Genomic DNA, 13729 nt, shown 5'->3' on the forward strand with positions numbered 1-13729 from the left:
GTGATGCCCTTTAGCGATGCCCACATCCGCTGAAAATCTCGATAACTGCCAGCAGTGCCCATTGGTGAATGCCGCCCAATGTACCTTAAAGCTCATTTCAAATAAGTCTGGAATGCAACAACTTGTCGATTGAGTTAGGAAAAATGTTTTATTCATTAGCTTGAAAGCAGAAAGCGAAAAAGGCGTCGGAACCTCAGGAGGAACCCAGGGCACCTCAAATGCTGAAAGAGCGGATCCAGCTCAACCGTTGAAAGGTAACAAGTTACGAATGAAGACATTACAGGTGATTGGGGTGGGGGTAGAGGGCGGGGGGGGGGGTGGGGGGGGGGGGGGGTGGGAGGGGGGGGGGGGGGTTGCGCTGACTCCTGGCTCTATTCCAGCCCCAGGGGTCTGGTTTGGAAATGGGGCAATTCTATCTGAAGTGAGCCTTGATGTACAAACTTCATTGTTGGCAAAAAAGGACCAATAAAGGGGAAGGAAGTCAAGGATAGAAGCCACAAGGGAGAAAATTCCCACATTCCCAAGATTCCAGCGAAAGCCACGGCAGCGAATATGGATTGTGGCGCCTCAGCCGGTGAGGGAGATGCCACGCCGGAGGGAGATGCCACGCCGGAGGGAGATGCCACACCAGTGAGGGTCCTCACGTTGCGACTTCTGAAATGACCGAATAAAACCTCAGTTAGCATTTGAAGAAGAAAAATAAACAGAGCGTTGCAGCGCTGGCTACGCCCACTCTCCCCCTCCGCTCTTTCCTAAACCAGGACCCTCGTGAATTTACACTTCTACTTTCCTGCGGTTCCCGCCCATTTCCCATCTCCCCCCCCCCCCCCCCCAATCCCTTCTTGAAGCGGGATGTACGCCAGCCAGGACAGACTTGGATTCAATTATCTCCTGTCCTCTTTTGTGGTTTCACGCACAGACGGATCTTTCCAAAGAATCTGCTAATACGGGGACAAAACTGAAGAACAAGTGACAGATGGTCCTGTGGGGGAGGGGTGGGGGGTTTGAATTGGGCTTTAAAAAAAAGGGAGGGGGGGGTCAAGGTGGAGGGGAACCCGCCCAGTCTAAAGTTGTTAAACTCAAAAGCTGAGCGCTGACCTGCGTTTGACCTAATGACGCTTCCTGCCGCTATCCTCGCCTTTTCTAGCCCTTAACACTGCCATTGCCTCGTGCCCTGAACAACTTTGTGCAATCCGTCCGGGCTCTCGCCCATCGTGCGCTCTCAGATAAAATCCGCGGCGTTCCTCCCTGCCGTCAGCTCTGAGGAAGTGTCGCCCCGTCCTGGAAAACGTTATCCCTGAATTTGCCATCCGGGTTCTTTTTCCAACATTTGCCGTTTGGGCGCAAGGAAAAAAAAAATGGCCGCCAACCATCATCAAAAGAGGAGGGAGCCACCTAGGGGCCGGGAACAGCAGAGGGCGCGGGAAAAGAAAATAGCGGGAGGGTTCAAGCTGTGCGTGACTGTCCTTCACACGTGAAGACAGGCAGTGCTGGGAGTTGTGCACGCTGGCTCATTAAACCGCAGAATCGCCCGCAGACCAATTGGCTGTCCTTTGCCCAGCTGGTGCCAGCCAAAGGCACTGCCCCCCCCCCCCCCCTCCCCCACACCCCGGCTGCGTTCAGGAAATTTCCATTTCTATGACCCTGGATTAAAGCATGTATTAAAACCACCACCCCGCGTGGCGCTGGCCGAGGGTCAAGAGTGGGCCTCGTGCGCCTGTGCCAGCACCGCACGATCGGTGCCACGGAACGAGGGGGTTAAGAAGAGCGAAGAAGATCGATCGTTACCTCTTTCTATTGTGCTGGTGCTAGAAGTGGACAAAAAAGGAAAACAGAATTGGTTAGCAGCTGCCGTGCACAAGGTTAGTATGCCAACAAAATATGCCCACCCAATCAAACCCAGATCCCAATGCCAGCTTCAAATCTTAAAAACCCATTTAGCCACCCGGGCACCTTGGATCCCGGCAGTACCGCCCTGGCAGTTGTACCTGGGTGCCAGCCTGGTACTGTCAGGGTGCCAGCCTGGTACTGTCAGGGTGCCAGCCTGGTACTGTCAGGGTGCCAGCCTGGTACTGTCAGGGTGCCAGCCTGGTACTGTCAGGGTGCCAGCCTGACACTGTCAGGGTGCCAGCCTGGTACTGTCAGGGTGCCAGCCTGGTACTGTCAGGGTGCCAGCCTGGTACTGTCAGGGTGCCAGCCTGGTACTGTCAGGGTGCCAGCCTGGTACTGTCAGGGTGCCAGCCTGGTACTGTCAGGGTGCCAGCCTGGTACTGTCAGGGTGCCAGCCTGGTACTGTCAGGGTGCCAGCCTGACACTGTCAGGGTGCCAGCCTGGTACTGTCAGGGTGCCAGCCTGGTACTGTCAGGGTGCCAGCTTGACACTGTCAGGGTGCCAGCCTGGTACTGTCAGGGTGCCAGCCTGGTACTGTCAGGGTGCCAGCCTGGTACTGTCAGGGTGCCAGCCTGGTACTGTCAGGGTGCCAGCCTGGTACTGTCAGGGTGCCAGCCTGGTACTGTCAGGGTGCCAGCCTGACACTGTCAGGGTGCCAGCCTGGTACTGTCAGGGTGCAGCCTGGTACTGTCAGGGTGCCAGCCTGGCACTGTCAGGGTGCCAGCCTGATACTGTCAGGGTGCCAGCCTGGTACTGTCAGGGTGCCAGCCTGGTACTGTCAGGGGTGCCAGCCTGGTACTGTCAGGTGCCAGCCTGGTACTGTCAGGGTGTCAGCCTGGTACTGTCAGGGTGCCAGCCTGGTACTGTCAGGGTGCCAGCCTGGTCCTGTCAGGGTGCCAGCCTGGTACTGTCAGGGTGCCAGCCTGACACTGTCAGGGTGCCAGCCTGGTACTGTCAGGGGTGCAGCCTGGTACTGTCAGGGTGCCAGCCTGGCACTGTCCAGGGGTGCCAGCCTGACACTGTCAGGGTGCCAGCCTGGTACTGTCAGGGTGCCAGCCTGGTACTGTCAGGGTGCCAGCCTGGTACTGTCAGGGTGCCAGCCTGGTACTGTCAGGGTGCCAGCCTGGTACTGTCAGGGTGCCAGCCTGGTACTGTCAGGGGGCCAGCCTGGTACTGTCAGGGTGCCAGCCTGACACTGTCAGGGTGCCAGCCTGGTACTGTCAGGGTGCCAGCTTGGTACTGTCAGGGTGCCAGCCTGGTACTGTCAGGGTGCCAGCCTGGTACTGTCAGGGTGCCAGCCTGGTACTGTCAGGGTGCCAGCCTGGTACTGTCAGGGTGCCAGCCTGGTACTGTCAGGGTGCCAGCCTGGTACTGTCAGGGTGCCAGCCTGACACTGTCAGGGTGCCAGCCTGGTACTGTCAGGGTGCCAGCCTGGTACTGTCAGGGTGCCAGCCTGGTACTGTCAGGGTGCCAGCCTGGTACTGTCAGGGTGCCAGCCTGGCACTGTCAGGGTGCCAGCCTGACACTGTCAGGGTGCCAGCCTGGTACTGTCAGGGTGCCAGCCTGGTACTGTCAGGGTGCCAGCCTGGTACTGTCAGGGTGCCAGCCTGGTACTGTCAGGGTGCCAGCCTGGTACTGTCAGGGTGCCAGCCTGACACTGTCAGGGTGCCAGCCTGGTACTGTCAGGGTGCCAGCCTGGTACTGTCAGGGTGCCAGCCTGGTACTGTCAGGGTGCCAGCCTGACACTGTCAGGGTGCCAGCCTGGTACTGTCAGGGTGCCAGCCTGGTACTGTCAGGGTGCCAGCCTGGTACTGTCAGGGTGCCAGCCTGGTACTGTCAGGGTGCCAGCCTGGTACTGTCAGGGTGCCAGCCTGACACTGTCAGGGTGCCAGCCTGGTACTGTCAGGGTGCCAGCCTGGTACTGTCAGGGTGCCAGCCTGACACTGTCAGGGTGCCAGCCTGACACTGTCAGGGTGCCAGCCTGGTACTGTCAGGGTGCCAGCCTGGTACTGTCAGGGTGCCAGCCTGGTACTGTCAGGGTGCCAGCCTGGTACTGTCAGGGTGCCAGCCTGGTACTGTCAGGGTGCCAGTTTGACAATTTGCCTGCACCGGGGATCTTGGGTGGGATTCTCCGAACCCCCCCGCCGGGCCGGAGAATCGTCGGGGGGGCGTGAATCTCGCCCCGCAGCCGGATTCACAGGCGCTGTTTTTTCTGTGGGGGGGCGGGAATCACGCCGCGCCTTTTGGGAGCCGTTGGTAGCGTTCCCCCCCCCCGGTGATTCTCCGCCCCGCGATGGGCTGAACGTTTTCAGCCAGTCCCGCCGCCGTACATCACACCAGGTCCGTACCAGCGGGACCTGGCTCTGCAGGCGGATTCCTCGGTGGGGGGGGGGGGGGGGGGGGGGGGGCACGGAGGGATCGGTGCCTGTGCCGTGGAGGCACTCTTTCCCTCTGCGCTGGCCAATGTAACGGTCTACCATGGCCGGCGTGGAGAAGAACCTCCCCTGCACGTGCGTTGGGATGATGCCAGCACAACCTGCGCCGGCTGGCGGATGCCCTTTGCCGCTGGTTAGCGTGGCGCCAACCCCGCCGCACCGGCCTGGCCCCTGAAGGTGCGGAGGATTCAACACCTTCTGGGCGGCCCGATGCCAAAGTGGTTCACGCCACTCCTTGCCGCTGGTATTGCCCGATCGGCGGGTAGGGGAGAATCCCGCCCAAGGTTAGATCGCGCCCGTAGTCATTTTTTTTTGGGGGGGGGGGGCTTGGGGGAGTTTCTCCCCGGTCTAACTCACAATTAGAAATGTTTTCATCGCCGGGGAGCTGAACCCACCGGCCAAACTGAGGTGCTCAGAGGTCAGGACGCCAGTTTGAAAGGGAGCCCCGGCCTGTTAGTGAGCTTGAGGGGACCACGCCCCCCCCACCCAACCATGAGCAATGTTACCCCCCACCCACACATGGGCATTACCCTCCTCCCCCACCAAGAGAGGACACCTTGCTATGGGGTCACTGAGGTGCCCTCCATCTGCCCTTTTTGAGCCCTCCTCATCTCCCGGTATTGGGCACCCCCCCTTCAGCCCCCCCCCTTATGAGGCTCCTTCAGAGTTGCCCTTCAACCCCCGCCCTTCAAACACCCCACTTCCCCCTTTCACGGGCATGGCCCCCTCAGGCCCCGGCACTGCCACCCTGGCACACGTCAGTGCCCCGCTAGCTTTGCAGGGCCAACCAGGCAACTTGGCAGCATCTGGGTGCCAGGCTTGGGGTGTCAAGGTGCCCGTCTGTCAAAGGGAGTGCCAGCCTGTTCTGTCCCCGACACCCAAGGGACCCCAATGGCCTGGGAATCTCCCTCCCCTCCCGCCCGGCCAGAAGCCATTACACCTGGTCCAGCTCATTTAAATATACCCAAGATGCCGAGGGGGTGTTGACAGGGTGGATGCGGACAGGACGTTTCCTCTTGTCGGAGAATCTAGAACTCGGCGGAGGTCGCTGTTTAAAAATAAAGGGTCGCCCATTAATGAGCAGAATTATTTTCTCTCGGAGGGTGTAGAGTCTCTGGAACTCTCTTCCTCAATCGGCAGCGGAAGCTTTGAATATTTTTAAGGGCGAGCGGGATAGATTCTTGACTGACGAGAGGGGTGAAAGGTTATTGGGCAGAGGCAGGAATGTGCGGCTGAGGTCACAATCAGATCAAGCCACGATCTTATCGAATGGCGGAGCAGGCTCGAGGGGCCGAGTGGCCTTCTCCCGCTCCTATCCCGCCACGCAACCCATGACCGACATTCGATCGGCCTGAAGAAGCGACCCCATCGATTCACTGCAGACATCACGGGGGCGAGGTCAACAACATTGGGCATGCTGGGAAGGATGGCTGTCAACACTTTGAACTCGCTGTAACATTTAGGATGTGAGGCTCAGAAATTTGTCATTGGTCCTCAAAGGTCAACAATTGAGGGACTTACGTGATAGTCATACTCGAACCCCCCGAACTCTTACCTAAAGTAGCACAGGAAAGAGAACAGTTAACCGATTGCAAGGCGAACTACAATTCAAAATGGAGCTGTACCGATGAACCCTCAATACCTCACCCTTCAACTCCAGTCACCCTCAAGAAATGGAGTCATTAACAGGGAGGATGTGAGTTTGCCTTTATTGTGTGACACAGGTTAAGGGTCACAGTGGGGTAACACCAAGGTCAAGAGACTGTGGGCAAGCTGAAAAGGAGACTAGGGAGAAGGGAAGCAACACCGAGTTAATCACTCTCAGTTAGCAGGAAGGTGGAGAAGGGAGAGAGAGACCCAGCATTGCTGGGAAAGCTAGACAGGCAGACTGACGAAGAGGGAGAGAAACAGAAAAGAGCGAGCGAGACAGAAAAGAGCGAGCGAGACAGAAAAAGAGCGAGAGAAACAGAAAAGAGCGAGACAGACAGACAAAGAGAGGGAATGATAGAAAAAGAGATGGATAAAGAGACACAGAAAGACAGACAAAGAGAGACTGAGAGAGAGTGAGGTGAAGACAGAGAGAGAGAGAGAAAGAGAAACAGAGAGAGAGAGAGGGAGAGAGAGAGGGAGAGAGAGAGAGAGAGAGACAGATGGAAAGAGACAGACAAAGCGAGAGAGACAGAGTGACAGAAAAAGAGATAGAGTAAGAGAGACAAAAATGACAGAGAGACAGAGCAAGATAAAGACAGAGAGAAGGAGAGACAGATAGAGAGAAAGAGACAGTGAGAGAGACATGAACAATAGACAATAAATAGACAATTGGGGCAGACTGAAGGAAATATGACTATTTCACCCATTGTCCCTTAGTGAGGTGCAGCAAATAACAAAAATGTTAATAATCTGTATTGTCAAAGTAGGCTTACATTAACATTCAATGAAGTTACTGTGAAAATCCCCTAGTCACCACATTCCGGCGCCTGTTCGGGTACACGGAGGGAGAATTCAGAATGCCCAATTCACCTGACAGCACGTCTCTCAGGACTTGTGGGAGGAAACCGGAGCGCCCGGAGGAAACCCACGCAGACGCGGGGAGAAGGTGCAGACTCCGCACAGACAGACAGTGACCCAAGCCGGGAAACGAACCTGGGACCCTGGCGCTGTGGAGCAACAGTGCTAACCACTGTGCTACCCTGCCTTGGTTTACAGCAGAAAATTAAAAGAACCAGTACAGAAAACGTCACACTCAAAATCACAAGAAGTCACTTACCACTTCCGCTAACCAAGCTAGAGTGAGGGGGGGGGGGGGGGAAGAAAAAGAGAAAGATTTTAAAAACGTAGCTCCTGTTGCAAAGTGAACCATGTAGCAGATCTAAAACAGCAGCATGGTCAGGCTCGAGGCCAATACTCTACCCTGCCTGTGACCAACAGAGAGCCACCCTACGGAAAGTCATCTCGTGGCTTCTTCCTTGAACGCTGTAGATGGTCCTCTCCCAGGAAACCTCAAGGGGTAACAGATTAATTCTCCTGGGATTTTATCCACGAGTAGTCAACAACGAATCGGAGATCTACCACTCAGCCTCTCATCAGTTCAACAGCCTGGTGAGATGCTGGAGCCTCCATCATCCAATCGCCTCCCACCGTTCCAGAACATTCTTCGCCCGGGGGGGGGAAGGAAAGCCAATTCCATCCCTCCCGCCAACCATCCCAACCTACTTGGTTGCCCAGCTGCTATTCTCACTGCCCGGGGGGATGTCATTGTCTTTGTTCATCTTTTAACCCCAAGTTAATAATAATCACTTATTGTCACGAGTAGGCCTCAAACGAAGTTACTGTGAAAAGCCCCTGGTCGCCACATTCCGGCGCCTGTTCGGGGAGGCCGGTACGGGAATTGAACCCGCGCTGCTGGCCTTGTTCTGCATTACAAGCCAACTATTTAGCCCACTGTGCTAAACCAGCCCCTAATTGCGAGGGCCGGGGGGGGCGGCGAAGGGGGTCCGTGGGTCAAATGTATGCCCACACACCGCCACATTGGTGGGGCACCTTCCTGTTGTCACTCGCAGCAAAGAGGACTGAGGATTCCGATTGAGACAAACTGCGTAGTTCGAGTCACCCTGGTCACCACATCACAGGAAGGACATATATGCTCCGGAGTGGGTACAGAGGAGATTCCCAATAACTGTTGCCAGGGTTTGAAAATTTTACGAGGAGATATTAGACAGGCCTTCGGATAGAGGAGGCTGAGGGGTGACCTAGCGGCGGTGTACAAAACTATGAGGGGCAGAGTGGGAAATGTAAGACTTGTTCCCCCCCCCCCACTCCGAGCCGAGGAATCAAGCGGGCATAGATTGAAGGTGACTGAAAGAAGGATTAGAGGGGACATGAGGAAACTACTTTCATTCAATAATTTGCTGCCTATGTTGGTGATTGAAGATGAAATGTTCAATTCAGGCCGGCGCGAGTTGGCTATGTGTGGGAGTGCCAGCGTGTTCTGGTGTGATCCCAGTGCATGCGCGGGGGTTTCACCTCCACCGCGGCCCGTGGCCGGCGCGGAGGAAAAGAGCGCCCCCACGGCACAGGCCCGCCCGCAGATTGGTGGGCCCCGATCGCGGGCCAGGCCACTGTGGGTGCCCCGCCCGGGCCTGGATCCCCCCCCGCGCGCCCCCTCCCTCCCCTCCCCTCCCCCAAGGACTCCGCAGGCTGCCCGCAGAGCCAGGTTCCGCCGGTAAGGACCTTGTTTGATTTGCGCCGGTGGGACTGGCCGAAAACGGGTGGCCACTCGGCCCATCGTGGAATCGCCGGGTGGGGGGGGGGGGGGGGGGGGGGGGGGGGCACTGCCAACAGCTCCCAACCGGCGTTGCAGCAGGATTCACGCCCCCCCCCCAACCGCTGGCTCAGCTGGGGGGGGGGGGGGTCGGAGAATCCCGCTCTCTAACTTTTCTATGATTCTCACTACCAGTGCGAATAGCCACATTTTCGCTCGTAAAACTGCACCCTGGCATTTATCTGGATCTTACTTTCGGCTCCCTCCTTCCAGGAGAGTTTTGTAGTCCCGAATCTCGGCCTCCAGCTTCATCTTCAAGTTGAGGAGCGACTGATATTCCTCGGTCTGTCCTTTCAAGCTGTTCCGGAGAGATCCCAGTTCCCCTTCCAGATGGGCAATCGAGCCGAACAGTCTGTGGAGCTCCTTGTCATACCTCCCTTCCGTATTGTCCAGTGCATTCTGCAGGGCGGCCAGCTGAGAAGATCAAGAAGGTTTCGGTCAGTGTGAAGGCCTGTTTGAGCAGGCCCCTACCCCGGTCAGTGTGAAGTCCTGTTTGAGCAGGCCCCTAGCCCGGTCAGTGTGGAGGCCTGTTTGAGCAGGCCCCTAGCCCAGTCAGTGTGAAGGCCTGTTTGAGCAGGCCCCTACCCCGGTCAGCGTGAAGGCCTGTTTGAGCAGGCCACTACCCCGGTCAGTGTGAAGGCCTGTTTGAGCAGGCCCCTAGCCCGGTCAGTGTGAAGGCCTGTTTGAGCGGGCCCCTACCCCGGTCAGAGTGAAGTCCTGTTTGAGCAGGCCGCTCCCCCGGTCAGAGTGAAGGCCTGTTTGAGCAGACCGCTGCCCCAGTCAGTGTGAAGGCCTGTTTGAGCAGGCCCCTACCCCGGTCAGTGTGAAGGCCTGTTTGAGCAGGCCCCTACCCCGGTCAGTGTGAAGGCCTGTTTGAGCAGGCCCCTAGCCCGGTCAGTGTGAAGGCCTGTTTCAGCGGGCCCCTACCCCGGTCAGTGTGAAGGCCTGTTTGAGCAGGCCCCTAGCCCGGTCAGTGTGAAGGCCTGTTTGAGCGGGCCCTTACCCCGGTCAGAGTGAAGTCCTGTTTGAGCGGGCCCCTACCCTGGTCAGTGTGAAGGCCTGTTTGAGCAGGCCCCTTCCCTGGTCAGCGTGAAGGCCTGTTTGAGCAGGCCCCTACCCCAGTCAGTGTGAAGGCCTGTTTGAGCAGGCCCCCCCCATAGGTCAGCGTGAAGGCCTGTTTGAGCAGGCCCCTACCCCAGTTAGTGAAGGCCTGTTTGAGCAGGCCCCTCCCCGGTCAGCGTGAAGGCCTGTTTGAGCAGGCCCTTCGCCGGTCAGCGTGAAGGCCTGTTTGAGCAGGCCGCTCCCCCGGTCAGAGTGAAGGCCTGTTTGAGCAGGCCGCTGCCCCAGTCAGTGTGAAGGCCTGTTTGAGCAGGCCCCTACCCCGGTCAGTGTGAAGGCCTGTTTGAGCAGGCCCCTACCCCGGTCAGTGTGAAGGCCTGTTTGAGCATGCCCCTACCCCGGTCAGTGTGAAGGCCTGTTTGAGCATGCCCCTACCCCGGTCAGTGTGAAGGCCTGTTTGAGCAGGCCCCTACCCCGGTCAGTGTGAAGGCCTGTTTGAGCAGGCCCCTTCCCCGGTCAGCGTGAAGGCCTGTTCCAGCAGACCCCTACCCCGGTCAGTGTGAAGACCTGTTTCAGCAGGCCCCTACCCCAGTTAGTGAAGGCCTGTTTGAGCAGGCCCCTACCCCGGTCAGAGTGAAGGCCTGTTCCAGCAGGCCCCTACCCCGGTCAGTGTGAAGGCCTGTTTCAGCAGGCCGCTGCCCCAGTCAGTGTGAAGGCCTGTTTGAGCAGGCCCCTACCCCGGTCAGTGTGAAGGCCTGTTTGAGCATGCCCCTACCCCGGTCAGTGTGAAGGCCTGTTTGAGCAGGCCCCTACCCCGGTCAGTGTGAAGGCCTGTTTCAGCAGGCCCCTACCCCAGTCAGTGTGAAGGCCTGTTTGAGCAGGCCGCTGCCCCAGTCAGTGTGAGGCCTGTTTGAGCAGGCCGCTGCCCCAGTCAGTGAGTCAGTGTGAAGGCCTGTTTGAGGAGGATCGCTCCATCCCCACTCCTCCTCCTCCTCTTCCTCTTTCCCCACCCCGCCCGCCCCCACCACCACGAGCCGCGTCCAGGTAAACCCCGCACTCCAACGTGAAATGCCAAAGCACACTTACGCTGCCGTATAGGGCGTTGTAATCGGCCTCAAGGGTCTGGATCTGCTGCCTGAATGTTGCCAGTTCCGCCTGACCAGAGGTGAGAGCCTGGGTGTTCTGCGTGACGTGCGTGTTTTGAACCTGCACCTGAGAAATCAGAGCGAGAGAGAGAGAGGAGGAGAGGTTGGCACTTGTGGAAAATGATGTCCGTCAGATAATACAATCCACACTGATTTGAAATGGAAACAAAAAACGCGAGGCAGCGAGAGGGTGGCGGAGAGGGGGCGGGGGTTGCGAGGAATCTAGAGGGTTTGAGCAAAACATTTTGAGACCGTGTGACTTTTCTTCGGAGTTGAGACGAGCATGCGAAGCGGTGGGCATCCACGGTGACCAACCGACCACGCTGATGGTGAAGCCTGTTCCGCCATTCAATATGGCCGTGGATGACCTGATCATCACCTCATTCCTGTCGACCTCCCCGATAACCTGTCACCCCCCCTCGTTAAAATCAAGAATCGATCTCCCTCTGCCTTAAAAATCTGCTGACTCTGCTTCCACTGCCGTTCGAGGAAGAGAGTTCCAGAGACTCAACATCCTCCCGAGAGAGAGAAACATTTCCCCTCACCTCTGCCTAAGTGGGTGACCCCCCGGTATTTTTAAACAGTGACCCGCCCCCTAGTTCTAGATTCTCCCACAAGAGGAAACATTGTGGATTCTCCCACAACAGAATTGCTGATCCACACCCACCCCGTCAATACCCCCTCAGGATCTTAATGATATTATTATTATTATTCTTTATCAGTGTCACAAGTAGGCTTACATTAACACCGCAATGAAGTGACTGTGAAAATCCCCTCGTCGCCACACTCTGGCGCCTGTTCGGGTACACCGAGGGAGAATTCACATCGTCCAATTCACCTAACAGGCGTGTCTTTTGGGACTTGTGGGAGGGGACCGGAGCACCCGGAGGAAACCCACGCAGACACGGGGAGAACGTGCAGACTCCGCACAGAGAGCGACCCAAGCAGGGAATCGAATCCGGGACCCTGGAGCTGTGAAGCAACAGTGCTAACCACTGTGCCATCCAGGTTCAAGCAAGTTGCCTCTTACTCTTCTCCACCCCAGCAGACACATACTCAACCTCTCCAGCTTTTCTTCATAAGACAACCCAGCCATTCCTGGTATTAGTCTGTTAATCCTTCTCTGAACTGTTTCTAACACCTTTACAATTTGAACGAGCAGATTAGGAATTGCTTCCAATCCCTGAAGTTAGAGATAGCGGGCAGTGTGGTAATCTTTGTGTGGGCTAAATTCAGGATGGTTGGTGCAGTGTTCACAAAGACGACAAAATAGCTTCTAACATGAACAAAGCTATAAATTTATTAACACTACTTAATTGGATTTGACACTTACTCCTATATAATACACAGTTGATGGTTAACATATAATCTATACTCATCCACTACTAATCTCTACACTATTACATTAACTATAATCTGCTCTCACTTACACTGGGTGGGATTCTCCGCCACCGCGCCGGGACGCGATTCTCCGCAGGGCAGAGAATCGGCGCCATTGGGGACGGCGTGGTCGGCACGCCGCCGTTTGGGGGCCGCTCTCTGCGCTCCCCCACCCCCCCCCCCCCCCCGCGATTCTCCAACCCGGATGGACCGAGCAGCCCTAAAACCTACCCCCCCTGTTCTAACCTGCTCTGAGCCGGCAGGACCTTGGCATTGAAGGGTCGGGTGGTGGCCTGTGTGGGGGGCCTCCGATGCAGCCTGGCCCCGCGATCGGGACTCACCAATCGGCAGGCCGGCCTCTCTGTCTCCCGGCCTCCTTTCTTCCGCGTCGGCAGCCTGCACTCCTGCGCCATGTTGGGTCGGGGCCGGCGCGGACAAGGGAGATGCCGTGCATGCGCGGAAATCGCTCCGGTGGGGCTGCGCATGCGCGGGTTTGCGCTGGGCCCGCTGCGCATGCACGCACCCCACCCCGGCGCCCATTCCACGGCCGGATCAGCAGCTGGAGCTGCGTGAACCACACCAACACCCTGCAGGCCCCCCTGTCGGGGCCAGAATTGCTGATCCTGGGGCCATGTTGACGCCGTCGAGAAACACGGCGGCGTTTCCATCGGCATCAACACTCAGCACCGGGATCAGAGAATCCCACCCGTCCTTCCTTCAGTCTGTACTCCAGCTATCTCCTTCACGTCTCTCCCCTACAAGGCTTAGCATCAGTGCCTTGTATGCTTGCGCATCTCGCTCGCCCTCGAGGTTGACTGCGATGTTCCATTAACCCTTGCCGCCCTTGCATTGATGATAATGTCTCAGGCGGGAATCTCCGATCGCGTGGGTGGGCGCAACCCGTCGCGAGCCCGGACGGAGGATTTGACGTTCCAGCCCAAACTCCATTCACTTTCAGCGGCACGAGGAAAACCCAGCCCCGAGCGAAGGGCGGGCAACCTCGGTTCAGCTTGGAGGTTGCCAGCTGTGTTCGCCCATGAGCCAGCCCTCAAATCTCCCCACTGACTTCATTAACGTGGAGTCAGATCAGCCGGTCTGTTTACGGTTAGGTCCCGCGTAATCCTACCTGTTGCTTGTACCAATCATCCAGATCCTTCTTGTTGTCATTGACCATCTTGTTATAGTTGTTGCGCAAATCTTGCAAGGCTGCGGACAGATCGACAGAAGGACCTGCGTCCACCTCCACTTGGATGTCTTGGGTCTTCTGCTGTCGCAGCAGCTTCAGTTCCTGAAAACGCAAGGCTCAAATGAAAAGGGGAGAATGGTGTGGGCCAGCAAAGGGTGTTGGCATCCAGCCAATATCAGCTTCCTCCACCTTCCCCAGTCCAATAATGGAGGGCGTGCAAAGCAAGGGTTTGAAAGCTGGGCAAGGAAGGGCAGAGATCAAGAGTGAGCAGCTGAGAAGGAGATGGGAGAGGTGGATACAGAATAAAGAAAAA

The 13729-nt window shown here is 57.2% G+C and overlaps 1 protein-coding gene across 2 annotated transcripts; it reads right to left on the bottom strand.

Annotated features, from left to right (window-relative positions):
• Nucleotides 1-333: 333 nt before the first annotated feature.
• LOC119957177 (keratin, type I cytoskeletal 18-like) lies at nucleotides 334-13544 on the bottom strand. Of its 2 annotated transcripts, XM_038784975.1 has the most exons (8): nucleotides 13357-13544; nucleotides 10792-10917; nucleotides 8840-9060; nucleotides 7093-7109; nucleotides 5847-5880; nucleotides 1789-1808; nucleotides 632-654; nucleotides 334-595 (listed from the first exon to the last, which is right to left on the bottom strand). In XM_038784975.1, the coding sequence occupies exons 1-7, from the start codon at nucleotides 13402-13404 to the stop codon at nucleotides 641-643; spliced, it is 480 nt and encodes a 159-aa protein (XP_038640903.1). In that variant the 5' UTR covers nucleotides 13405-13544; the 3' UTR covers nucleotides 334-595; nucleotides 632-640. The 2 variants fall into 2 exon arrangements, with proteins under 2 accessions (XP_038640903.1, XP_038640902.1); XM_038784974.1 differs by having other exon boundaries at nucleotides 334-654.
• Between the last annotated feature and the right edge of the window lie 185 nt (nucleotides 13545-13729).

This window comes from Scyliorhinus canicula, chromosome 25 (assembly GCF_902713615.1).
Source record: "Scyliorhinus canicula chromosome 25, sScyCan1.1, whole genome shotgun sequence".
In the NCBI taxonomy this organism is placed as follows: Eukaryota; Metazoa; Chordata; class Chondrichthyes; order Carcharhiniformes; family Scyliorhinidae; genus Scyliorhinus; species Scyliorhinus canicula.